Source organism: Erithacus rubecula, assembly GCF_903797595.1.
Source record: "Erithacus rubecula genome assembly, chromosome: 5".
Lineage (NCBI taxonomy): Eukaryota > Metazoa > Chordata > Aves > Passeriformes > Muscicapidae > Erithacus > Erithacus rubecula.
The window spans coordinates 33,448,997-33,475,007 of record NC_136687.1 but is presented as its reverse complement, the minus strand read 5'-3'; the positions used below and the strand labels follow the sequence as shown (position 1 = coordinate 33,475,007).

The following is a 26,011-nucleotide window of genomic DNA, read 5'->3' as shown; positions in this document are numbered from 1 at the left end:
ACCTTACAAGAATTCTGTTTGTGGTGGCTTCTCCAGTGGCAGAGACAGCCTAAGAAACCCCATTTTCCCTTCATTAGCTGTAGCTTTCCATCCTCATATATTGATCCACTTTCCTCTCAGATTTGTTCATAGCGATAAACCAGGTTACTTACATAATTCAAACTAACCACCTTGCTCACCTAACTCCAAACCAAATGATTACATTTGCTTTGAATTTCAGTGACCTGGTTTAAGCAGCAGCCACAGAGAGTCAACTGCACCACAAGAGCTGCATTTTCTAAAATGGATTTGGTATAAGGGTGGATTGTGTACCTTCCCTCTAAGATTTATTCAACCATTTACAAGGTAAGACCTAGTAAAACTCTTAGCAAGTGTTGATCCTTCTGGTTTCAGAGGGATCAACATTTTAGCCTCTCTTTTTGTTAGGCAGATGCAATTTTGTTTGTCCTGTTTTCATTCTTTACCATCTGAAATAAAACAGAACACTGAAACAGGTGGCATTTGCCCAAGGGAAAAACTACAAAGAAAAATGTGCTAAAAGCTACTGTCCCAATGCTCAATAAGGTTTGGCCAAATCCATTTGAAATCTTTACCCTCCTGTCACAACAGTAATCATAAGCCCTTCAATCAGTGAGTCATTATGTTCACCTATTCATTGTGCAGCAGGGGCATTAGCTTTCAAAAACATCTCAGTAACACAGAAAATGATATTAGAATTATTCAAAAGTCCCAAACAAACAAACCACAAAAGTCTTTAGAAAAAAAAGTGGATGAAGGAATTGCACTGACTAAATTTGTTACTTGGTAAAAGACTAGGAAAACTACTTGCTTGACTATATTTTTCACTGGGATATAATTCACCATAGCTAGAATTAAATCATTAACAGTAAGAAAACATTTATTAGCTACTTCTTACTACAACACATATAGTGAATTTGCCAAAAATACTATGATATTTATTTACCTCATTAGAGTCACACATCTTGATGAAACTTTCTGATGAGGTGCAAACCTTCTTTTCCTCTCCAATAGTTACAATGCCTGGAGAAGAATAAATATTCCTATTATTTAGAATTCCTGGTACAGCTCAATTTCCTTTATATGAGAACAGCTGAGAACTTATTTTAAGAGTGATATCTAGGTTTGGTTGACAATTGAGAGTCTGGAGCAACTCTCCTTGAAGACAAGCTGAGGCAGTTGGGATTGCACAGCCTGGAGACCTTAGACCAGCCTTCCAGTAACTAAAAGAGTTTGTCAAGAGAGCTGGAGAGGGACTTCATGCAAAAAAAATCTGCAGATGCTGCAGTAGAGCAAGGAGTAATGGCTTAAACTTAAAGAGCATAAGTTTAGGTTAGATGTAAGGAAGAAATTCCTTGTTGTGAGGGTGTTGAGCCACTGGAACATGTTTCCCTGAGAAATTGTGGACATCCCATCCCTGGAAGTGTTGAAGGACAGGTTGGATGGGGTCTTGAGCAACCTGATCTAGAGGAAAGACAGTAGGGGGTTGGAACTTGTCTTTAAGGTGCCCTCCAACCTAAACCATCCTAAGATACTATTCTGTTTCAGCCACAACAAAACTAATACATCATGTTTAGTAAAAGCCCTAATAAGCAACACGAAGGTTTCCATTTTTCTGCCATTTTTGAAAATATCTTTATTCCCTATTGTGATCAGCACAACAATTTAAAAAATAAACAGTATTTGCAACCAGTTTATACACTTAAAATGTTCAAAAACCTTTTCTAATGTGGGGAAATGTGCTGTATATTGGTTTCAAACATATTGATCTGGTATAAAGCTTCTTTCACAAGTTATAAAAAAAACATTATACCAACTTATATTTTGTGTCTCTTTTCAGCAATAAGTAGAATCTGCTACCTTACTTCCTTTAGCTAATGTCCAGATACCAAATCAAAGACTAGCTTGAAGAAAAAACTGCAATTAACTAATTTATAATGAAAAATGGTTCTTTCCTAATACTAATCAGTAGGGGTTTTTTAACTGAATCTACAGGAAACAGGTACATTCACAGAATACACACTGTGTATCTTAGTTCTCTATGAACCCTCTAAATGGAATTAATAAAAAAATAGTCATGAATAGTAACAAAATAAAAGGTCATAGAAAGAAAAATTAATCCATTTGATGGGGTCTATACAGATTATTGCTTTTTCAACTCACCTGCCATGCTGTGCAGGAAAAAACCCCAATAAATAATAAAAAATGCAACTTTTTTTCCTCTCATGAAAGAATAATGTCAAACATTTTATTTCAGCTTAATTGAAATGTTTATTATTCATGAAACGGTTTCTTTGCCAAGAAATGCAGCATCTTTTATATCTCCATGTAACAATTAAAAATATACTGTGATATTTTTTTTAGTCCAAGAAAACAAAAGAAAGATGAGAAACCCTCTGTTGAGAATATGATTGCCCAAAGCTCTGTGGGTTGGGAAATCACTAAGGCCATAACATGTAGAATTAAACCAGTCTTATTGAAGAAAGGAATTTAATTACCATCACCAACACAAGAATTCTCAGACATTTTAGGATTACAAATCTCTTTCTATCCAAAATTTTCATACTCTCAAAACACACATAGGTGCATATCTCCACATTATTCTAACTTCCACCATTCAGGCTTTAGCCCCACTCCCTCTCTATCTCTCTTTCCACCACTTTCTTAGTCTTATTATCAGCATTGATGGTCCTCATCAAGGTTTTTGAAAGCAATGAATCTTATCATATCCCTGTTCATCTCTGCAGAGACAGCTGATACCCCAGGATCTCACATCTCCAAGTCAGTCCTACCACAAGATTAAAAGTCACTCTCCAGATGAATGATAAATTAAGGTTTTTAGGCAAGAAGAGACTAAGCCAAAGGCCCATGCCAGATTTTCATTACTCTGGGAAGATGGACAAGGTTGACTCAATTTTTGTCTGGTCTGGAAATGCAGTTCATCTTTTATCCACTGCCTAGTCTATTGGTCACAAGGGCAGAGAGAGGCGCCTAACAATTGTTTCAGAAACACTGAACAGTTCATTTCAGATACATGGAAGCAAGGCAGTGGAATGCTTTCTTTTGGAAGTCTTAACTTTTCGTTTAGTGCATTTTATTTGCATACCATACTGGCGAAGATCCAAGCACAGATTGGCTCCATCCACTACGGTGGCATTTCGGCAAATGGTCCACAGGTTGAAGTACATGTAAACAGGCAGAGAAGTGAAAGCTGTAACTCCAAGCCAGGCCAACATAAAGATGTATGTCAGCATAATAAACTGCAATAAAAGAAGGAAAAACAAAACCAGCAGTAAGTCAGAACTTAACTGATACATTGTTGGAAGGAAAGGAACCACAGAGAAATAATAAATTCATTTATGACTGGCTTTGCCTGTTTCTGTCCTTATACAATTTATGATTTTGGTCTGATATCCATTAAGGATTAAGTCAAAATTATGCCAGGGCACTAATATGATGTTTTTTAAGAACAAGAATTATGCTTTCAGAAGTGCAAGCTTACTCTCTGTTCCTCTCACTTGTGTACAAAGCGGCACACCTGAAGTACAGACAGCTGGATGCTCTGGGAAAAGGGCTCTGCATGCTCTCTTTCATCACCACTACTCCACAGTTAGGACAAGGGGTCCTATGGTCGTATTTTCCACTATCAATCATGGCACAAATAAATTAAAATTAAATACAGTAGGCTTTGCTTCTTTTTCTTTTAAATATTGGGCTCTTAATAAAAATGAGCATTTATCCATGACCACCACAAAAATCTCACTGGCACATCCATTTTGCATTGAATCAATGAGACTATTTTTTGCCATTCTGTTATTGCACTCAGACATATTTGGGATACATACAAGCAAATTCACCATTCAAAAAAAAAAAAGTAAGTAAATGTCCTACAAATATGTAAACATGCTACCTTGGTGCTCCTTTGCTGGCCTGACACCAGCAGGAAACACTCTTATTAATAACAAACTATCTTAATTTTATGCTGTGGAAAGGATATGAAGAGGCTACAAGGTAAAATGTGGAAATTAGTCTCTAAATATTGAATCCAAATAGCCCCAGCATTTGGTGGCTTCAGAAATGCTGATGAATCTGAACACATTATTGGAACAAAAAAAATTTCATCGCATTAACATTTTTCTAGCTGCTTACCTCAGAAAAATATTGGGTCTGAGAATAAGAAATAAGAAATGTTTTAGAAAGATTAATAAGCTGATCAAAAATCTGCTAAAATTAAACCTTAAAGAGTAAATATGGGGAAAATGGAAGATATATTCTTATTTGTTTTTCTTATTCTTTAAATGTAAGATCTCTCAATTCAGGTAATATAGGACAAAAGCCTAATATAAGTACAGATTTTAGTTATGGAAATGAAATAAGTTCAGAATCTAAAAGGTTGTACCTGGTAGCAAAAATTGTAGCAGGGTGCCTTTTCCACATTGATCTGATAGGAAAAGCAATCCAAAACAACAAAGGTCTGAATTTTAAATGAGATACTTTTATTGCTTAGAAGTTACAGGATGGATGTCCTCAAGCATTATTAAAGAGACCTTAATTTGATTTACTTTAACTCACTTCCAAATATTATTAAATAAAAGTATTTTAATTCTGAGGAAGGATATTTACATAAGGATTTAATGTAGTTTAATTAATCCAGTTTAAAATTTATTTCAGATTAATTTTCCTGATTGTCTCTAGGTAAATGAGAATTGTAGTAGCTGGAAAAGCTGTTTTGCTGGAGAAGCCACTTTTGATATCAGTTTTCTATCCTTTTCTTGAATTAGTACTCAATGCTTCAATACTCATGCCTTACATCCATGCTTACCAGTTTGAGAGTTTTAAACTGTTTTAACTTTTCCCTCAACATCCAACTAGTTTAAAAGAAAAACTGATGTGCATGACTAATTTATACGTAGAGATTTCTAAAAATGCATTCATGCAGGTAATGGCTGTCTTCCTTACCAAATTTTCCCAATAACCCACTTACTAGAAACCCAGCTGGTAAAACAGAGAAAGTGATAGGAAAATCCAAAATAAATATGCAGCCTTGAATATTGCTGTAGAATTTTCCATGTGTCAGTTGCTTTAAATATTGGAAATTCTATTCTATCTATTGCAGAGCAAATAGTTAATACAGGTAAATACTGTTCTGTACATACTCCTTTTTTGTTGTTGTTTTGATTGTTCTTTTACTGTTTTCCTTTTTTTCCTTTCTCTATTAGAGTGTTAAAGTTAATGAAACAACATCTGGCTCAACTCCAGGCACGCACTCACAAATAATTACTTGGAAAATTAGTTAAAAATGTAGATTCAGGGATGTAAATTCCCAACTAATGGACTATATCTGATCTTAATTTATTATCAAGCTAAAGACTTGCAGTCATTTTTTTCTAAGGCAGGAATAATAAATAAGAAAGAGGACTGTCTTGGTATAGACTTCAAATTCTCATTTATTCTAGAAATGTTTTAAAAGTAAAACAGCCTCCTAGACTATATTCTTAGCTTTTCAAAAACAAGTAAGTCTGAAGTCTAGCCTGTGATCCTTCTAGAATTTTTGAAGTAAACAATACTTAATAAATTTAGTACGTCTCAGTGTAGCACATCCATAATAATTTAATGGAGTACTAAATATTTTATATTAGTTACATTACTGAAATTTAGTAACTGTTTTCATTACTGGGCTCCATATAGATTTGAGAATCTTCCTATTGCGTGATTAGCACCAAATGGAGAAAAAAAGATAGGCCTTGTCATGAACATTACAAATTCTTTTTAATATCTATTTATTTTCTCATCTGTGGTAATGATGAAGAAGTATGCTCAAAAATCACCATGAGATAATACAAAGCACTAGCATAGCAAAGGGAGGAAAAGCAGAGCTTATTAGCCTGTAAAAATCTGCCTTGGGCATAAAATGATAGTAGAATTCTGTCAGATGTTAGCTGCTGTGAGTCACAAGAGCTGTCTTCTCAGAGAGAATTGTCTGCTTGTTATGGAACTGATTCTCTTTAAAAACATGAATCTGACTGGCTTGGTATGTCAGAAAAAGTTGATCAAATGATGATTTAGATTTAAAAACATATTTTAGATAAGGAAGAAGTTCAGTTTTCCTCTGTCAGTTGCTTTCAGCTGGAGAGCCAATGGTCAATGACGTGCCTAATTTCATCTCATAACACCACAAACACCAAGAAGACAGGAAAAAATATGGAAGCTTCCTTTGTTTATGTAAGAATAACTAAAATACACGACTTCAAGTTAAACCATGAGTAATTATGGGTTATGCCTGGAAGCTGCTATCAGTGATATGGGTGAAGAAAACCACAGAAATGTGATCTGGGCAGTAATACACCTCCTGCTGTAAAGGCAGTAAAAAAGTTTAAGCTTGCACAACAAATTATTAGTTTATAGAAATACAGGTGGTAGCTTGTAAATTCTTTTTATAATTTAATGAAACTATTAATTACCTGGTTTTTTAAAAGCACAGGAAAATAAAGTATTTTTAATATAATTTTCTCTGCTATTACAACCTTCCCTCTTTGCTCAAGAGAACTTACAAGGAATGTTTAAGGAGCCTGTTCACTCCAGGATTTAATTTCAGAACCCAATCCCCTGAGATTCAAAGGGATCTTTCTCCTTTGAAGTAGCATTCTGCTATGTGACAAGCTGAAGGTTTCTGAAATAGCAGTATAGAGTCTTAAAGAGGTATCACAGTTTGTTCTTTAGCATCCTATCTATTGTGTTCATAGTGAGAATTACTTTCTCTGATCAGTTCAATTTTCACTCTAAGAAGCCAAACATATAAACTCAAAACAAAATAGAAGTGATAGTGAAATTCATCTACAAATCATAAAGATAAAAGATTGCTAATTTAAATTCAGCTCACATTTGCAAAGAATAGATTAAATGAATAATTATTTGAACTAACAAATCTTTGACTTATTAGTAGTTATTTTTTTTGTATGATCACCACAGCTTGCAAAAAGCTCTTGTCAGATTTTGTAAGCTTTTCAGTGCCTGTAATGGCTTTTCTGAGTTATAAATTATCAAAGATAGAGAACCATCAACCTTCTGGAATGATTTTTCTATAAAAGCAGACAAATGTCATGAAGCAGGTATTTCAGATCATATTCAGAAATTGTTTGTGTGGAGCACAACTTCCCTGGTGGTCATAGCTGGTTGAAATCCTTTTTCCACTAAAAACATTACCCATATCCTATCTATTTTAATAAGATCAAGATTTCAGTTGCTGGTTGGTTTTTTCCTCCCTCCTTCTTTCTAATTTATGGGTACTTGTCCCATGAAAAGCGCATTCATTAAATTTCAAACACTGTTCTTGTTTTAGTTTTGTTATAAATAATTTAGTAACCCTGAAGAAATATTGTATGATGGCTTCAGTGACCCCAGGGACAGAGACAGTGAAATCTTATCTAGAAGGTACAGTTTCTACAAACAGAAATTGAATGAAAAGGAAACAATTTAAACCTCACTCATTTCATCTTATATGGACACTACTGCTTACAAGAACAATAATAAACACAGCAACAAATTAAGTGCCCAAATAAAACTTAACTACAGAAAACTCATGTTGCTATGCAATTTTATCTTTCCAAACCACTCAGTACTTACTTTTACACTTTCTCTCAATCTCATAATATATTTATTTTATATGAACTCCCTGATGTGAACTCTCAACTCAGAGGTGCAAAAATATGTACATTTTCTTATTTTTGTGTCATATTTAGATTTATTATCCTATGACACACACACAAAAAATGTTTACTACCACCTACATGAACTAAGAGATTCCTTCCAAACCTCTTCACAGCTTCAGAAATTCTCTTAGATGGTTTGTGCCAGAGATCAAAGCCCTGCCTACAGAGATCATGTACATCCATCCTGCTCAATGAAACCCTCATGGTGCTGGGCATCAGCCAGGGTAAGCCCAGGGTTAGCCTGGGTGTCTCTTATGGGAATTCTGGGAAGCACCTGGACTCTGCATGCAGTGCAGTGCTGGTTTTGGGTGCACTCTTCCAACAGGAAATGCCAGAACAAAGTGCTGTGTTGGATTTTTTGGCCACATGGAAGCATGAATAGATATTTTCAATTTCTCCCTGAGTTGTCCTATCTCTCAGACATCTTATTCATTTTCAATTGTCCATATATTTGATTTCAATGCTGATAAAAATTACTCTAGTTTTAGCACTTTGGCCAGTCTCAAATTCATAACTGGCATTTGGCTTTCAGGACTTCTGCTTCATCTTGTTCATTTTACCCAGAAAAAAATCCTTTGAGTTATTGCAACTGTCTCTTCACCCTGCACACATTCTGCATAAATGCATTTGCATACTCTTTTTAAATTATTCATTGCAGCTGACACATATTTTCTCAAAAGCTGAAATTTGTCTTGATGCAGTTGTACTGGGAGAGTACTGATGGAGTGCACAGGTCTCTCTTCAGGTTACATGAAGTCAGATTTAAAGTACTACGTGTTCCCACCTCAGGCCTGCTGTTTCTTTGTGTTCAATTTTCTATAATGCAGGGCTCTGACTGCACCTTACATCAACAGTCCAGACTCAATACAGGCTCTTTATCAATAAACTTTTATGACAGAGTAGCTTATAGATTAGTTCCTGTTTATCACCTGTATTATTACCCCACAGGAGTTTAGTTCTTAATTTCAGAGGTTCAGATTTCATCTAGCAGCATTGGCACCTTTTCTTTCATTTTTAAAGAAGAATCTCTACATAAATATTTCCATGACTTCCCCATGTATATTTTTTTTTTTTTGTAACAGCATTTTACATGCATAATTCCCCATATGCAAATAGGAAAGAGAGCAAGTAAAAAACTTGCTGAGTGTCTCTGGAAAACATTTTAACAATGCAGAAGCTAAAACAGCCTCAGTTGCTTATTTTAAAATGTTGTCTAAAACCAAAAATGCTATTATTTATTTAAACGTAAATAAATGAGAAAATTAAAAAAAAAATTGTGCAGATGTCTTTAGGCATTAACATGTTTAAGAAGGACTGTTGAGTAGCTCACAAGGAAATGGCCTCTAACATTTTAATTTCTGCACTAACTAGCATCTCCAAATTCATGCCTCATTCACGGAGAGAGAAAAGATGAAGCAAAAATATTTCAGCTTGTCTCATTTTATATACAATGCTTCTGGAAGAGATTGTTGTTCTTATACAATCACTATGCACTCTAAACCACAGAAAATACACATGTGCAAAATCTTTACTATAGCATCACTTTCATTGCTAACAATCACTTGTTGGACATTTATCATTGCCTCTACAAAACATGTTCATTCTCTCTCTCTATCATATTATACTCCCAGGCACAGCTCCAAAAGTCTTGTTGAAACATGGATAGATTTCATGGTGTGCTATTACTGTCATGTGGTTGATATTCCTTGGCATACATTCAAGTCAACTGCTTCAGGAGGAAAAAAAAGCCAATATTGGTCCAAATTTCTCTCCATAGAAGAATAGACTTCTCAGGTTTGCCTGACTGAAATCCATTCATATATTGAATATTACCTAATAAGAATTTCCTGTGATTATTAAAATATGTTAACCAAAAAATATAAAATCCCAGAAAACTGAAATTAGATTTTGGAACAGTTTTGTTCGGCTTTTTCAAACATTTTTCTTCTACAGATAGTTTAGATGGAAGAAAAACTGATTTTGTCGCAACTAGGATCAATTCTCACTGTTGCTTTCTGCTCTTCATCTATTTTTTTATCTGCACATATATTTTTCTAAATGTTTATTTCAAGGTCAAAATATTCCAAGTATTATTTATATTCCTTTGGAAACCATTTTGATGCATGTGAAAAAACTGGCTTAGTTTCTGATTTGTGCTGTTGATTTTTTGGTAGTAGTATAGGAGAAGATTTCCACAGGTTAATACCCAGCTGTGTTTTCTTTTCTGATATACTCTTAATGGGCTTTGAGAAACCTATGCAAAAATGAAGGGGACCTTCCTTGTTTGTTTCCTGTCTTCCCAAGCATTCAAAGTCAATAACATAGCCTTTTAAGCTTTTATTTTGACCTTAAATAAATTTAAAAGTTTCCCTCCTTCCTGTGCAAGCAATGCCAAAAAACATTTACAAAGCTAATCTTGAATTTGTAAGACATCAACAGGAAGATGCAGTTCATATGGAGAACAAAGGTATATGGTTTCTGTGTGTTTTCTTCCACCATAAAAATAATGAATTTGTGATAATTTCACTGATAAAAATAATGAATTTGTGATAATTTCACTGATATTCAAAGGCTTAAATAGCTATAAAAAGAGTAAGATATCTAGATGCAGTTAATAAATTAGTCAGGTGAGAACAAGGATCAGGGGAAACTGTCTCCATCTCATGAAATATTCAAGTTAAAGCTAAGATGGATTATCTGAACATAGGGGAAATAAACTATCAACTTGAGCAGTTTATGATGATCAATGAAAGGAAGTTAAAGCCCATGGAAAAAGTGCAACCTCTCCCAAAGTTAAGCATACTTTGGAAATGTATGACAGCAGTTTAATTAACAAAAAGTACTTACTGACTGTCCTCACATGCCAAGGAAAAAATAAAATCTGTCATCAATGTGCAAGACAAAAAATCACAATCTTTAGCAAAAACAACCAGTTCATCCACTTTATCACCAACAACGTTGTTGTCAATGAGCAGCAAGACCAAGAGAAGATGAGAAGCTGCTGGCAAGGCACATTGCAATTCCTGGTACAGTCCTCTATTAAAGGAAATAATGAATAGCACAGTCAACAAAAGGACTGCATATACAGCACATGGGAAGTTATGGGGAAAAAGGAATATCAAATGAAAGTATAATTCTACATGTGCAGTATTCCTAAGAAAATCTGGAATCATACAATAAAGAAAAACAGAAAGGCTTGGACAGATTACAGAAATAAGACAAAAAAAAAGTAGAGTCAGCACCTAGATATGCATAACAAAATAATTTCTGAGCTTATTGCAAGTTATTTCTAAAAATGTAACAAATAGTGGAGAAGATAACTAGCTTTTCTCTTCCTTTTCAAGATGCCATATGTGTATTAACAATGCTGTTGGGAGAGAATGACGTAAAGATGACTCAACCACTCAACTGAGCTTTGAATTATTGCTAAGGCTAGTTCTTCCTATTTCAAGATTCAGAGCAGAAAACTGCAAGGAGCACAATTCTCCAAAGAAATTCTAACACTGGTTTAGTATCCAGGTATAAGATTAATTCCAATAACCCATAAAATTGCTAATATGCTTTCTTTCATATGTTTTCTTTTCTTTCTAACTCCAGCTGTGTTTATATAGAAAATGATATTCACCTAAATTCCAGATAATGGGGCCAGGCAGGATACATCCAACTAATGTATATAGTTGACTGAAGAGCTTAATATAAAAGACATTACTTCAAAGACTTGAGGGTTATTCTCTTTGCAGAAAATAGGCCAGTCACAAAAAGATTCAATTCATATGACCAAGTTTGCCTAAGCCTCCCTCTCCTTTAACTACTGAAGGAGCATAGGCCTTTCTCTTGACAACATTAGTGACATCCTTAATTAGCTGGGATATGTCTGTGTCATAATATATTCCCACTGAAATTAACTACTCCTTTAGCTTCTGGGTAATTCATGGAAAAAAATCATGAGCTATTTCATTCAATTCATTCAAGTTAGCTATCTGAAAGGTCAGAGCTCTACAAATCTCACCTTACCCATTTCCCTTATCATGGTCTGAAACTACTTACAGCATACACAACTAGACATGTATGAAGACAAGAGATTTTTAGATACTTTCCCTAGTTAAGATTGGTTTAAAGGATTCTGGGCTCATAAATATATCTGCTGAATTGGAGAGAAGGTCCTTTATTTCTCACATATATGGTATGAAGCATACTATATTTGTCAGATGGAGCAGAATTTTATCAGAAGCAAGGCCTCCCTGTCTGTCAGATCAGCAGTTTTTCCCTAGAATATCCAGACACAGTATCTAATTTTCAGAAATGAGAGCTTCATTTCTAACATTCAGAAATAATACTTCTGTTCTGGGTGGGAAAGCCAGCTGAGCCTGCTCTTAGCTCTCTTCCTCCTGTTACACAAAGAATCAAATGTCAATATGATGCAGTTTCACTGCCTCTAGAATAACAGGTCTGGTAAGGAAAAGATGAAGTGACAAGTTCACAGATGGTTTTTCAAAACATTTGTGCAGCTTCCATAGTTTTTTTGCACAATATAATCTGGAAATATTTTGGGACTTTCACGTTTTAGTTTAGGCACTCGAAGCATATGTGAAATAGCACATAGGTAATCATGTACCCAGAATTATTTTCAAAGGCAGAAAAATCTTTGTCAGGAATTAAAATAAAATTCCTGAAACTAAAGATACAGAAGATATATGAAAGGGAAGCTTAGAATACATCTTTCTCTAGAGTTTTAATATGGTTCTTTTGAAACGCAAGTTACAAAGAAATAGAAATACAACTGCCATAATGAAACCTATATATAATATTTTCTGATGAAATGAAACAAAAACCAAACCTCCTTTCCCATTTTATAGCACACCATGAGGGGGAAAGTGTAATTGTATTTCTTTGTTCATTTTTTTCTACTAACTCAATAAGCAGATATTGTAAAACAAGGTGTAGATGAGGCTCTCCATGGCCAAGGAATCTGGATATAAATTGGCAGAGTATTAAATTGCAAACATGAAAACAAGTGTTATGATTAGCTTCAGGCCTGTCTCCCATTCTTTACTAATCATGCTGCAGCACAGTTATATATGACTGTTTATTTAACACTCTAAAAGCATGTTCAGCCATGGAAAAATGAAGTTTAGAGAGAAAGCCATCCCTCATCGAATGTGACTGGCATTGTTTCACTGCTTTTGTTTTACTTTTCACAGTAAATTAAGTCTGCAAACGTTGCCAATGAGAGTCTTCACTGTCACTTTCACAAGGCTTCTCTCAGATGTGAGAAGTTCTACTCCATGGCAGCACTGACATGACTTGGATGCTAAGCCTTTCAATGCTCATATCAGCTGATAAGTCAACTATGCAGTCACTGCAAAGGTTAGGCTGAGCTATTTCTTTTTCAATTAATTCAGGCAAAAAAAATTCCTTTTGCCCATTCAGGGCCAGAAAGTGAGCTATTTGCAGCTCAGGATGGAGGTCAGGAAGGGCACATGAATAGTTCCTTCAGATGTTGGCTATCAGAGTTCTTGAAACCCTGATTTTCAAAAATATTCCTTAAAAAAGAGGAAAAGAAGTTACTTTTCATAACTCCATATATAGAAATACAGCTCATCCACATAAAGTTAAAATAATTCTTTTTGCTGTTCTTAGGTCTTATTCCTTTATGTCATAGCATTAAGGAACTGAATAATTTCTAAACTTGTCTCTCTTAGATTGAAATATTATCTAATTTCAAATATATATATATAATTTAATCGAGAATGTTATTTTTCCCTTAAGAATTTTAAGAGACAAAGAAAATCAACCTAGTGAAAAGGATATTAAGTTTTAATTGGCATACACCCTCTAGAGCACAGACACTAAATCCAGAATAGTAATCCAAAATAATTCTAGAGATTTGTATAGAAATCTTACTGACATATCATCAAAAGGAGACAAGCAATCAAACAGCAGGTTCATGTGTTTTTTCACCAAGAAAAAGAAAAAACTTTTACTGACTTAAAGAATAATGACAACAAGGTATTAAACTAATAGACAGATTATTCTAATTGTGATCATAAGCAGTACACAGCCTTAACCTTAGCTGCACAATGTCAACCCAGAGCTTCTCAAATTAAAATACAAGCATTGCAAATTACTGATGAGGAAAGTAAAGTGCAATGTAATGAATCACTAATAATAACAATGATATTAACCATAGAATAGCTGTTTAACAGTTCATTTCTGCTGGACCCATACTAGAGAATTACAGTTATCAAAATTATGAAGGAGGTAGCAGTGCTCTGCTGCAATATTGAGGACAGGCATTCATGGGAGCTGTGAAGAAAAATAGTGTTCTGAAAACCTTGCTACTCTATACAGAATTGGAACTAACTTAGTAGGTCTTCAGTGAATATAGATTAGAGACTTTCCAGAAGATGGAAGCAGTGTTGGCATAAGAAATGACTGCTCTTTATTTAAAATGTTCTCAGTCTTTTTTTATATATTTATTTAAAGGTTTTAAAGTAATCTTAGTCAAAGTGCCAAAGTCATACAATGATGACAAGAATGAAAGGAAAAGAGACAAAAACACAGGATTGCTGTGGAGCAGGTTACATCTACTTAGAGATGATATACACACTGAATTCCCTAATTTACAAGATGCAGATTGTTTGTGTCCAGTTTAACCTTAAATGTCAGGACACCCAAAATACTGGTTTTGATAGTTTTTGTGTGACTGGAAGTATCTATTGCTTATATTTGTTTAGACTATATTCCACTTATTTAAGAGTGGACAATTGTGGTAGATTACAGTGGGAGCCAACCCTGCCTACTAATTTATATATTATTTATCATTAATATAGCATAAAAAATCAGTGTGCTCTAACACCTAGATATATTTGGTTGCATTAATTCATTTAGTATTCAACACAAAAATATGAGGTTATGATGCAGACTGTGTTTTCAGAAATATCCAACTCCAATAGCTACCAAGTCTACAGGCCACTTAGCTTAGAAGCAGAACAATTAAATATCAAAAAATATAAGCAAGGGAAATACTCCATTCCCAGTAGAGCTGGAGGCCTTACAGTTTTAGTCCTGTTCAGTGCAGCTTTTGTTGCTGAGGTAACAAGCTTTCTCATACAGCTGGTGGAATCCATTGCTCCTGAGCAGCAAGAATTACTTAGCATTTAACCAATACAGAGAATATTTATAACTCTCTTCTCCTTTGCTGTAAATTTTAAACACTGAACTGAGGTATCAGAAAATATTAAAGAAAAACAAAACCAAAACCTAAATGCTACAAGGCACTAAAAAAATACACAAAACATAATGAATTTGTCGTAAAAGCTTTCTTAGCCACTTACCCAGGCACTCACACATCTGCCACAAGTGGTGATTTTGAAATCTCCATAGAGATCCTTGATGGCACCAGTTGTAAAGAATCCCTCCACCATCAGCAGAATGCCATATACAAAGAATGCAGCTGCTACACCATATATCACGTACTTGAAGATGTCAATCCTGTATAGGAACAGCAAAAATTAATTATCTGCATAAATATTTGAAGCTGACTATAAAATTTCAGGGTGAGATAATCAGATCCCCTGTGTGTCAAACTTTATGACTGACTGGAGTCAGTGAAAGCGCTGATGTGCCATAGGGGAAGATGAGGACAGGAATGAACTTTGAAATAAAATAGCATTGATATAAGAAACACTGGCTCATTTAATCTAATTAAATGTGAAAATGGATCTGTTTAGGTAATACAGCAAAACTCTCACATCAAATTAAAAGTTGGTTACTTTTCAATTTTTTTCCTGTAAATGAAGTGGAAAAGAAAAAAAAATAGAAAATTGAAAGTAACACTAAGTCACACATTCTGTCCAGCACTTAGGTTGTAGATGATATTTAGTTACAAACTTCAATTAAACTTTTGCACATACAAGTGGTTCTCAAGCTGCAATGTCAGTCTGTGCTATCATCTCGTTATTCTCCCACTTAATCTCCAGTGGACAAAGTGTTTGACACAGAATAATAAAGTCATCAAGAGAGATTCCTTTCTTCAAACCAGAAACATATTATTCCAGAAGTAATGAGGTCAGATCATCTGTAATTCTTCTATAATGAGGCTTTAAAACATCATTTCACAGGCAGACAGCTGAAGCAACAGAGGGATGGGTTGCAGTGTGACATGCAGGCTCAATTCACTACAGAGATTACCTATGTGGTTGTTCTGCCCAGCACTGCCTGTAAGTTCAGCATTGACTCAAGGAGACTGTGCTTCCTAAACATTCTCTCATGACCAGCATTTGTGAAAAAAAATTCAATATCACCTATCTGCTCTGTTGTCTAAACTTTGTAATATTCTTACAGTCTTAGATCAACAGATTTCAAAGTTTGCTACTTGAACTTCTCTAAAATGCTAGCCACAGTATATCTTCAGTTTGTTGATGTGACAGGGCAGGAGCTGTGCAACTCTTTAGAAAATGGTAATAGGCAGATTTTAGATGGTACTAAATTCCAATCTTATTCTCCAGGTCAAGATAGTGATGCCTTGTAACAGTGAAAGAAAAAAAAAAATAAGGCTGAGAACCATTGGGATCTGCCAGATTAATTTTGAAATTCCCTTACCCACACTGGATGTTTTCTCAAGACAATGATTAATATTTTTATTGGTGTGAAAAGAGATATTTAATGATAAGTCCTTGGGAGCATACTTTCCATCATAACTCAAATTACAACCCATAATACATATTTTACATGTATAATACAATAAAAAAACCCTCAAAAACCTGTTAAAATATTTTTGAGCTTGAATGATTTTCAAAAATTCAGTATCGGGCTCAGATCTACTGCATTAAAAATGCAATAAAAATGTAGTTAAACTTCTGGCATAATTTGGGATGGGACAAGTACTATAAATGAATGCTTCTGGAAATGAGGCATGTTGTTTTTCCTTAACATTCTAATACCAAAGCACTTCCAGCCTTTTTTTTTACTCTGCTTTTTTTTCATACTCAAGTGAAAACAAGAGTAAGTAAATTTCTGTATGAAATCGATATGTGAGCAACTCAAAAGCATGAAACAAATTTAACACTGTAGATGGTATGAGATGATGCAGATGAATTTTTTTCAATATATATAATTCTGATTACATTTTTTGAATGGAAAAATCCCATTTCCAAGATTTGACAGTAATTCAGCCATTGTAACACTTTTTTTAAACATCAAAACTGTGGTTTAAGCCTATCTTGTCATTAGCAATTTAAAAAAAGGTTATAAAAGCAACCTTTTTGCTACTATTCCATAAAAACTCTTCCAATTCCTATATTATATACTTTAAACTATTGTGACCTTCACCAGTGGTTGAAGTCTGGGAGTTCTGCCAGCAGCAGCTCCTCTCAGACCTTTATGTGCTCAGTTACAAGCTCTCATTGCCCTAAAGAGATTAGGACTTTTGAGAAGTCCAGAGACTATTTCAGTCCTTACAACAGCCCTTTAAACCATCTGTGCTGAGTCTCCCACTGAGCTGCTTGTGTCAAAGAGTGTACTAAGAGATCTCTGTTTTTTCTTTAGCCTTATGTGCATCTACAGGAATAACTTTCACTTAAGCCTCCCTTTCATAAAAGGAAAAAATATATATAGCCCAACACTAGCCAAATATAGGAATCTATTTCTTCCTCATCCACTCATTACAGAGAGGTCGTAAAATCTATTCATCAGACTACATGGGATGAAATAGCCAGACTTATTCCAAGGAAAAAGGATTTCCTGTAAAGCAAGGAGTAAAAGGATAAATGAAAATTATGAGACAACCACTCAACTACCTCTCTAAAAGCCAGATAGAATTGTACTGCAGTATAACTACATTTGGTGTCTGCTGTATTTAAAGAAAAAGCACTACAACAGTAACTTCATATTTATAGTTCTGAAGGTAACATTGCTATTAAGTTATTCTGCAGCATCTAACACGTAAACAGTTCGCATAAACTTTTATTTTCTCATTAAATTATAACAGATAAAAGATAGACCTTATAAAATGGAGATTGCCCTTCTTTAAAATAAAATATGATTCTTTGTGGATGAACTCAAGGAGATTAATTGCCATCTGTGCTTCAGCAAATTCTCAAATGCTGCAGACAGAGCATGAGCAACCAGGGAGGTAAAAGGGAAAGCAGAAGGGGTGGTGAACGTGAGCCAATGGGCAAGGTGGGTAAGGACAAAGAAAAGCAACAAGAAGGGCTTACACTTGTGTAAGATGGAGTAAAAGAAAGAGGTGTGTAATGAGCAAAGAAAGGAGACAAAACAATAAAGATAAAATTTTATTCTTCTGACAGGACTAAAAAAATATGTATTGTTCGAAGACTAAAGCTACTCTGGCCTAGGCTGCTGAGACAATAAGATGAATGGTTATCTAAACATAAAATAATTGTGAAAAGCATCTTGAAATTAGTAAAAGCTATTTTTAAAAAAATATAGAATAATCTAAACCATATTTTGCATACTCTCTTAATCTGATAGATTCCCCATGGATTCTGGATCTGCCTTTCCTCATAATGCTGTGTTCAAAAATGTTAAAAACAAAAATATTACTGTTTTTAAACTGTGATTTAAATCAAGCTGATTCTTCAATTTTTAGTTCTTTCTCTGCTGCTAGGTTATTAATTATTCCATATTAAATAAACTGCTTAATTCATTGGTCTGAATCTGGATTCTCTCCAACAAGAAGCATATTTAAAATATCTCTAGAGAAAATGCTTTCTCCTTCTGGCAGAAGGTGTTCAGGGAAACATCAATGCCAATTTCTCAATGAACAGGTTGAAATAGATTACCAAGTAAACTATCCCAGCAGAGACAAGTCAGAGGTGAGTGAAAACACTCTTAGTAAGTCAGACCAATGTTGCAGATTTCCTCCTGTATATTTTCATGGTGTTTTGGCAAATTTAAGTATTAAAAATGTTAATAAATCATCAAGAAATAAAATAATTTGTTGAATGATCATGTCTGTGTTCAGCAGGTTTTTGTGAAAACTGTGCTAATATTGTTTTGGAACAATCTATATACTTGCTAGATATATATATATATATGTATACATATTTTTTAAATTTGTTTAATATAGGAATGCAGTACAGACATTTAGTTGCATTTAACAGCTAAAGTTCACATTAACTTGCCCTGTGACATAATTCTCATGCTGCCCAGAAAACCATTATATTCAAATAAATTATGTGTGCACTTCAGCCTGAATAAGTGATAAAAGCCTAATATTCCAAAGGTTTTCATTGGCCTACCCACCATAATACTAGATTTTACTGTGGGACTGGTTTTCCTGAATTTATAATTATCTCATGTTTCTATTTCTGAATTTACAACATAACTTCTCCAATATATACAACAATATTAAGATATTACAAATGTTAATAGGACATGATTGCCAGTAAGCTGTGACTATACTCTCTGAATACAAGTAGTTTCAGGCAATTAGATCTATTTCCAAGCTAAAAAACCACACAAACTCAATAAGAAAAATAAAATACCAAAGCAATCAAAGTACTGAAATGTTAATAACATTGCCAGTGTACAATATCTAATGAAAAACTGATTGCATTTTTTTTTTCCAGTCTGCATAGAAAATTTAGAAGGATGAGAAATACATGCAAATATTACCATTGGGGTAGAAAGGCTTCTCCTGTTTTGGGAGGTGGTTTGGGTTGTTTTAGACTTTTTTCTCTTTCAATTACAGGGAATTTTGAATACTTGATGCTTACATCTAGATGATCCACACAATGATCTCTCTTATTACTCTGTAAACCAGAAATGCTGGGCACCATGCTGATCCTCTTGCCCCCTAAGGGACTGGTCCTAAGATGGTGTTAAGACCCTGAGACAGCAGCATCCCCCCTCAAGGTGACTCAAGATTGTAGAAATAGTTTTGCAAATGTGTTTTTAGAAGACAGACAAGATATAAGGGGATGTTTGCAAGCAAAAAAGATCTGATTAGGCTATACACAAGCCCCATTGAACTTTTGAAAAGGGATGCTCAGGCTCTCCTGCAAACCAACTGGGAACAATTTCTTGGTGTCAGTTCATGATTCTATTCACTTAAACAGGTTGAACAAAGAAGATACCACATACCATGAAACAGAGGTTTCATGGAAAAGGAGGAGACAAGCTAACACAAACTTCAGAAGAAAAACAAATGGGGAGAAAGAAGAATTTATTAACAATTATGTACTACCTGCAAATAAGACAAAAACTCCCAAGTAACAGCCCAAATGAGATAAAAGAAACTGAACTATTCTCACTGTGAAGGGAAAATAATGAAAGTACTAAGAAAATGTCAGCACAAGTCCATGAGGAATTTTTTCTAGATTACGTTAATAAGAAGTTTAGCTTCTAAATTTCAGATGGGAAAAAAAACAAAACTGGTGTATAGAATGCTCAACCAAAGTTTTTCAGGAAACGATAAGAGAAAGGATAAACTGCAGAGAAAGGATAAGACCAAAAAGAGATTCAAAAGTAATTTTTATTAAAGTAGAAACAAATTACAATGGAAAGAAAACAGAGACCTTGATTATGTATTTCTGGAATAAATTTTGTGTGTAATCATACAAAACATTTGCTCAAAACTAAAGCCAGATTGTTAGTATTATATAAAGAAGAGATCATTGTACAGCAATATGCAAGTTACATTCACATTCTGCAAGGGCCAGATTTTCTTGTCCTACTGAGAAACAAAGCTGATGTGACATAAGTACCCACTGGTTTTAATTTGTGATGTGCAACTCTCTACAGGCATGCAGAATGGAACCCTAGTTCATCATCCTCTAAAAGTTTATTGTTTCTTTCCTAGGAATGCAGCAGTTGAGTAGAGATTTCTTGTAGAACATCTAAAAAGCCATACAGAATCCTCAAACTAATGGAAGAAGAGAAAAAGCAGAACAAAGCACACCTCTGCTCTATGAATCTTGTATCTTTCTTGAAATAATAAATGCTCCAGCATAAGAATTTTAGTAGTCATGAAATCTTTGAGTCCAAAACACTGAATTTTTACTACAACTGAGGGACAAAGCTTCTCCTCAATATTGCTTGGGGTTTTCTTACAACCTAATTTTGTTCTGTCTAAAACTGCATTCTTAGAAACTTTTTTTAAAGATGCTAATTACAGAAGAGATCAGGAGCTTTCTTTCTCTGAGGAGGGCAAAAGCCCCACTGGAGCTAGAGCAGAGTCCTGTAGTGACTTCTGGTGGAATTACATGATGGTTGTTTTACATTATGGACATTGAATTCCCAAGCAACCTTGTATAGACATAAAGTGCAAAAAGATGTGGCAAAAGCATGGGGCAGGATTTGTGAGTGTTTCATTACTACAACTATAAACTTAGAAGCATACTAACTACATACTAGCAGTGTAAGACTGATAATTTGTTACTGGGTGTCCAGATTTGGATCATAGTAGTACATTTCTCTCTTTCAGATACCCTTTGGAACAGGTACTTTGGAACAGTGTTAATTTTACATGGCACATAAAGCATATTTAGCAATACAGATATTAAATATAAATATACACTTTCCATTTTATCTGTTTATGAAGTGAACTAAGACTAAAGGGAAATAAAGGCAGTTAAAAAAGAAAAAGACATTTCTATGGAAACAAACCACCTATTGAGAAAGGGAAAATCATAAGACATGAAGTGATTATAGCTAATCTAAGATTTCAGTCAACCAGGAAGGAGAGCTACTTAACACAGCACTACTAAATAATACAGATGTCTGCTGAAAAGTAGGAGACTGTATTTGCAGAGAAGAAGACCAATAAATTCTTTATGTAAGATCACTCTGCTGGTATTCACATGCACTGCTATGAATTTTCCAGATTATTCCACTGGTATTCTCATGTGGTGCTCTGAATCTCTTTATTCAATTTCATAAAATGAGGACTGTGTCTTTGCAGGTAATTCCCAAATCCTAAATTTTACTTACATAACTTCTCACTGGTATTGCCTTTAACAGAATACAGAAGACTGGACTACATAATGTAGCTGAGTAGGTGGCAAATGTGACTTTTCAGCACTGTATAATCTTGTAAAAATCATGTTCTCAGGTGCTGATATTTTTTGCCAGATTTGATGCATCTGCCAATGATACCAGATCTAAAAACCTATGTTCTGCATCTAATGTTTAATATGCTGTATTTTTCCAGTGTTGCTACTTATAAGTGTCTCTATACTCCAATTAAATAAAAACTGTTCTCCTTAAGTAAACTGCATCTTCAATGACACTGTGCTCTCTCTGGTGGTTTCTACCAAATTGCAAAACCCAAAGAAGACACGTGGGTGAAGGCTGGATGTTCCATGCAGAAATAACTTCATTCTTCTACATAATGTCAGTTGTTGTTTCCAAATATGCTATGGCACAGGCGTGTATAAGTTAGCAAATGTTTGATAGACAGCCTTATATGTTTTGCTTTCCATAATACAAATAGTATTTAAAACATAATGTATATTCAAATTTAAAGAATGTCAGGCTTTTGTAAGAGATCAAAACTGTATAGGGAAAACCAGACTGCCACTACTGGGTTTTAAGTACATGCTTTGAGCAGAATCATCACACAGTCTAATGCAAATGCTTATAAATATCATATTTTATATTAGCTATCCTTTACTTGGGGCCATACTGCAATAACTTTCAAAATATTCCACTAACATAAGTGTAGAAATATTGATGATAAGAGTAATAGTTTAGTGCTACCAGCATTACCTTGTGATAACAGCAAAGTCAACAACATCAAAAAAAAAAAGACAGCAAATCATAATATCTGTTTATCTACCTCTCAAATCATTGCTTTTATCACTAAGAGGGAAGATATAAAAGATTCTGCCCCATCTTTTTTTTGTTTTACTCAAAAGGAAACAGCTGTACATACATATTTATATTACAAAGCAATACCATCTTAGCAAACCCTGACTATACACTAACAGAAAAGTAATCAGCAAGCATCAAACTTGGCCACAGAAATATCTGAAACACAGGTTTCACATTCTGAAAGGAAGGAAATTTTTATTCCTAGGGAGATGACACCAGTACATTGTCTATGAAACTTTCTGTAGGGAGCAAAGTGATAACAGATTTACAGATTGCAACTTCATTTAGTTTACTGTTTGGTTTCACACCTTTAAAGAAAGTGAATTTACAAGGACCTGAATTGGCTTTGTCTGTAGTAGGAAAATGGGTTTAATGTTACTATCAGGGAGATTTCTTCATTTTCCACTCTACGAGCATGATTCCCTTGCTCCATGGCCTATATATCACAAACATGTGACAGATGGCACTGACTAAAGAGAAAGAACTGGAAAAGGATGCTGTTGGGAAATACACAAAACATACCTTGTGCTGCTGATTTTCTAAAATCTTCTTTTGGAATTTGTTCCAAATACCAGAAAAATATAAAAATCCAGCTCATGCAATGCATGCTCGATGATCCTATGTCTGTTTCTGCTGACTTTGGAATCTTTTCAAAATCAGTGATTAAGTAAGAAAATCTAATTATATCTGCTACTTTGCAGATTGTGTGTGCTGCATATTATTAAGTTATTAGGAGAATGACTGAATACCACATCCACCTCAAGCAGATTCCTCAGTTTTAGTGAAACCTGCAGAGCTGTTAAACTGACAATGTCAGCAACATAAATCATTCACCTCTTGCAGTTAAATATTATAAAAGCAGTTTTCAGGATAATTTAAAGCATCATATGCATTTTTTAAGGCTTCCTTTGGATTGCAAAGCAGTAAAATAACTACTCTACAGTCACTGAAAGAATCCACATCCAAAAAAAAGCTTATGACTTCTGCAAATTCCCAAACAGGCATTCCTTCACTTGGTGGGGGAGTGGAGGGAAACAGCTGCCATTCAAACAGTGATAATGTTGATAGTGAAAAAGTCTGGAACTATAGGGAATGAAGCTTCCCAAAAGTCATTCAGAAAGCAATATAATTAGAGGTTAGTCCCCAATTGAAAGGTCACACTTTGAAAATTCCAAATGTTTTTATAGCCATCCAATGTATTAAAAGCTCATGGATTTAAAAATTATTGTCTAAACATTAAGAGTCTACCATCTACTTAATTTTTGAAGATATGTTCTCTGCATAAGGAATACCCGTTGATGCCTTAAATTTTACTTTTCATATTTTTTTAGTTTCTGCCTTACTGTGTGACTCTGAACTTCATATAAAGTTCTTTTCACAGTTTAGTTAGACAAAACAATCCTTTTTCAGCCTGTAAAACCAAGGACACCCTTGCAGCTTTGGGTCCAAAAATGTGTAAACAACAGTGAATTGAGGAGAGCAATCTGGGAGGATGGGACTTTATAACATGAAGCTGTAATTGGACAATTAACTCCAATATGTAAACGGATTAAAACTCATAAAAGTGTGAAAACTCATGACCCACTGTCCATCTTGGTTACAGCCTTGGCCAGGCTCTTGTACTGCCCAAGGTGTATCCTTTGAAAGTCTTTTAATAAATACCTACTTTATTCCTTTAACATTGTCTAGCCTCTGTTCCAGGTAGCCTCTCACAGATATCAGTGTCTGTAAAGCATGTGCTCTCATGAACTTTAATACATTTGATTTGTATTAGTTTTCAAGTATTTAGAGTAACTATTTTACCTTTCTCTCTTGAAGAAACAAAAGTCAGGCTATAATCCAATGCTTTGAGACTGGATAAAATAAACAGTAAAATCAAATAAATAATAAAATAAAATAATTTTTAAAAAATTCATTTGGGCTTTTTTAGAAATGTTTGCGTTTTTCATCTTATTACAGTCTGAATTTTGTATTTCCCCTGAAAACAAGCAAGCAAAAAAGCACTCTCTAGACTCTACCTAGCTTCTATCTAGGTTGCCTCCATAACATTGGAATTATTGACTATGATCATCCCGTATCTTAACTTGGAAAGAGAAACATAAATTTGAGAAAATGCATGCAACCGAGTGGCATTTATAGAATTTAAACAACAGCTACAAAACTTGCTTGTAATTTTTAAATTACAAATATTTACTACTTGTCAATATTTGCACAGCAGGTATGATCTGCAGCTGGCATACACTCTTTGAATTCCGACACAAATCCAGGGAGATGGAAAGAGGGAGATGGAAAGAGAGAGATGGAGACAGTCTGCAGGACCAGCACTCAGATCAGCTATTTTATGGCACAGGGCTGTTCTTGGCTGAATCCCCAAGGGCTGAATGCTCCAAGTGAACTTTGCTCCCTGTTGGAGGTTGTTAATTAACTAATCTATCTCCCCTCAAGAGTCAAGGCATCGTGGAGTGTGGGCAGCCCAGAGCAGCCCCAAGCCCATGGTCAGGAGGGCCAGTGGTGAGGGCTGAAACCCTCTGGCTTCACTGAAATGTGGTCCTGGACCATGGGAAGGCTGAGGGAGGTCCTAGGGAAGGCCAGGTAGGGACATTGGTATGGGCATTTCTGAATGGCATTGCTGGATCTAGTTATTTTGGCTTTTATGTTAGGCATTTAGAGAGTGTTTCAGAGAGTGTTTATGCCCTCATTATGCCCTACTTTCTCTACAGAGGTCTGCTGCTTCTTCTAAATTACAGCCAGTAGCTGCATTGACAGAGATAAAAGATATGGAGTGCCTTGTGGGCTGTTATCAGCATGCAGAACAAACACTTGTGGACGCAGTTAAATCAGCCTTTATCTCTTGCCACCCACATAAATAGCTCTCAGATAGGGATTGATTTTTATGCTGAATGACATTTGAAATCCAGCATGTTAATAAAACTATAGACAGATACCATAAGCATGATTAAACAGAATCTAACACACTTCACTCCACTGCAGCATCTGCCTGGCAGATTTATCACAGGACAGACTCCAGGCCAGCCTGAGACACTTGACAGCACTAGAAGCATTAAGAGCCCAAATGTGTTAAATAACCTTTAAAAAGTGCAGTTGAGTAGGGCACACTGCTAGATTTTTTTAAGTTCTTACCCTTTTTAATCAGAAAAATTAAAAAAACAGGTTGTATTTCCATTCCAATATGTATGTAGGTGTTTTCTGGTTTTTGGTCTTTCAAAAGTATAATTACTATAGAGCTTTTGTACTGCTAACAGTTAATCAACACTTGTGAGAAAATATAAAGAATTTATTCTCCCTATATATATATTTTTTAAGTGTAATATCTGCTTAAACAGGCAGAAAATTAGCTTGTGCAAATTTCTCTGCAAGTCACACAGTTTACCCAGTTCAAAGCAAAGGTTTATCTGCTTTTAGTCAAAATACTTGCTCCTCCTACC

General features: G+C 34.8%; 1 protein-coding gene across 1 annotated transcript in view; it reads right to left on the bottom strand.

Annotated features, from left to right (window-relative positions):
• The window catches only part of GPM6A (glycoprotein M6A), a 109,856-nt gene that overhangs the window by 6,429 nt on the left and 77,416 nt on the right, over positions 1–26,011 (bottom strand). Inside the window, exons 3-5 of the mRNA XM_079305706.1 lie at positions 15,065–15,221; positions 3,125–3,278; positions 965–1,041 (exon numbers count right to left, since the gene is read on the bottom strand). Coding sequence (XP_079161832.1) covers positions 965–1,041; positions 3,125–3,278; positions 15,065–15,221 — 388 coding nt within the window. The remainder of the gene's footprint in view (positions 1–964; positions 1,042–3,124; positions 3,279–15,064; positions 15,222–26,011) is intronic.